This window comes from Talpa europaea (assembly GCF_964194135.1).
Source record: "Talpa europaea genome assembly, chromosome: 1".
Classification (NCBI taxonomy): domain Eukaryota; kingdom Metazoa; phylum Chordata; class Mammalia; order Eulipotyphla; family Talpidae; genus Talpa; species Talpa europaea.
This window is the reverse complement of record NC_140073.1, coordinates 9,941,785-9,943,597: the sequence shown is the minus strand read 5'-3', so window position 1 is coordinate 9,943,597 and position 1,813 is coordinate 9,941,785. Positions and strand designations below refer to the sequence as shown.

Below are 1,813 nucleotides of genomic sequence, written 5' to 3'. Positions count from 1 at the left end.
ACTAACCTGAAAGTGCAGTGTTTTTGTAAAGAGTATCTTAAAAAATACCAATTAAACCTATCATGTACTGACTATGGAGTTGTAAATGTTTTTGTAGTTAGAACATACTGGTGGGAAAAAAAAGAAGCATTGGGTCTACAATAATGTAGAGTTTTTGTATATTGGGCTGTTTATTTTCATTTGCCCCACTTGTTATTTTCATTCAGGGGGAATAGGTACTAGAGTGAAATAAAGAGGAGCATAACAGGGTTCCCATACTCTGCGGGTTATAATAAACAATCCCAGCATAATAAACAATCCCAGAAACACATTTTTCTCCATGGACTTAGAAAGGGATCTTGGTTGTTCTCTTTTTTGCAATCTAAACAACACAAATATTTAGCCTAATATTATATTGATGTAGGAGACACAAAATACACTAATATATATTCTGTATTCACCTGTTTTATGAAGAAATTTGGAAGGATTACCTTAACAAAAATGAATACTTCTAAAATCTTGAGTAAATTTCCAACAATAGAGCCAGTTCCAAATTATTCCCTACACAATAAAGTTTTCTACTCAATCCTCAAAATCAAAATGCATGCACAGAAACCATCTACTTTCTCTCTCCAAGTTCCCCAAAAACAAATTTTATTTAAATCAGGTATGGCAAAGAAGTGAAGTACAATATCATGGAACATCAAATAACCCAATAGTATAGGTCTAAAATAATTTATTCACAATAAAATAATAACAAGAGTGGTTTGATCAATGTTTCAGAGTTTTAAGTATAACTTGCAGCATTTATATGAAAGATTGTAACATTTATGAACATGTACACAAACCAAGAATTTGGGAATTGCAATGAGGGCATTCTGCAAAATAGGTGACCTCATCTCTGTGGCCTTAGAGTCTGCATTGCCTTGCAGAAGGCCTCTTTGACATCTTTGTTTCGCACACTATAGATGAGAGGGTTGAGCAAGGGGTTGATCACAGTATAGAACAGGGCAGCCAGTTTGTTCTTCTCCGGGGTATAGGTGGAACTTGGCCTGGAGTACATGAACAACAAGGATCCATAAAAGAGCATGACGGAGACCATGTGTGAAGCACAGGTGGAGAAGGCCTTGCACCTTCCTGAGGCCGTGCGAATCTTCAGAATAGCCAGGAAGATATTGAAATATGAAATCAGGATGACAAGAATGCTGGAGAGGACCGTGAAGCCCACCACACCCAGAAGGACTTTTTCATAGACCTGAGTGTCTGTGCAAGACATTTTTAGCAAAGGAGGGACATCACACAAGAAGTCGTCAATGATATTTTTACCACAGAAACTCAGGCGGAAGGTGTTGGCTGTATGGGCTATGGCATTCAAGACCCCGCCAATGTAGGAGCCAGCAACAAGTCCAGTACAGAGAGAACTGGACATAGCACTTGAATAAAGCAATGGGTTGCAGATGGCTGCGTAGCGGTCATAGGACATGGCAGCAAGGAGGTAGCCCTCAGTGTAGGCCACCAGACAGGAAAAGAAGAACTGAGCTCCACACCCAGCCAAGGACATGCGCTCAACTTCTGAAATACAAGTGGCCAGGATCTTGGGAGTATACACAGAAGTGTACCAGAAATCCAAAAAAGACAGATTGCCAATAAAAAAATACATAGGGGTGTGCAGGCGGGAATCAATGTGGATTAAGATAACCAAGGTCATGTTGCCAGACAAGGTTATCAAGTAGAGCATCAGAAATAATCCAAATAGAATCAGCTTCCACTGGGGGTTTGCAGAGAAACCCACCAAGATGAATTCAGTCAGAATGGTGCGATTGCCAACTTCCAT

The 1,813-nt window shown here is 39.7% G+C and overlaps 1 protein-coding gene across 1 annotated transcript; it reads right to left on the bottom strand.

Moving 5' to 3' along the window:
- Positions 1 to 758: 758 nt before the first annotated feature.
- Positions 759 to 1,813, bottom strand: LOC311171089 (olfactory receptor 9G4-like; the record flags this gene model as incomplete). Its single annotated transcript, XM_084233660.1, has 1 exon — positions 759 to 1,813. The coding sequence occupies one exon, from the start codon at positions 1,811 to 1,813 to the stop codon at positions 875 to 877; it is 939 nt and encodes a 312-aa protein (XP_084089786.1). The 3' UTR covers positions 759 to 874.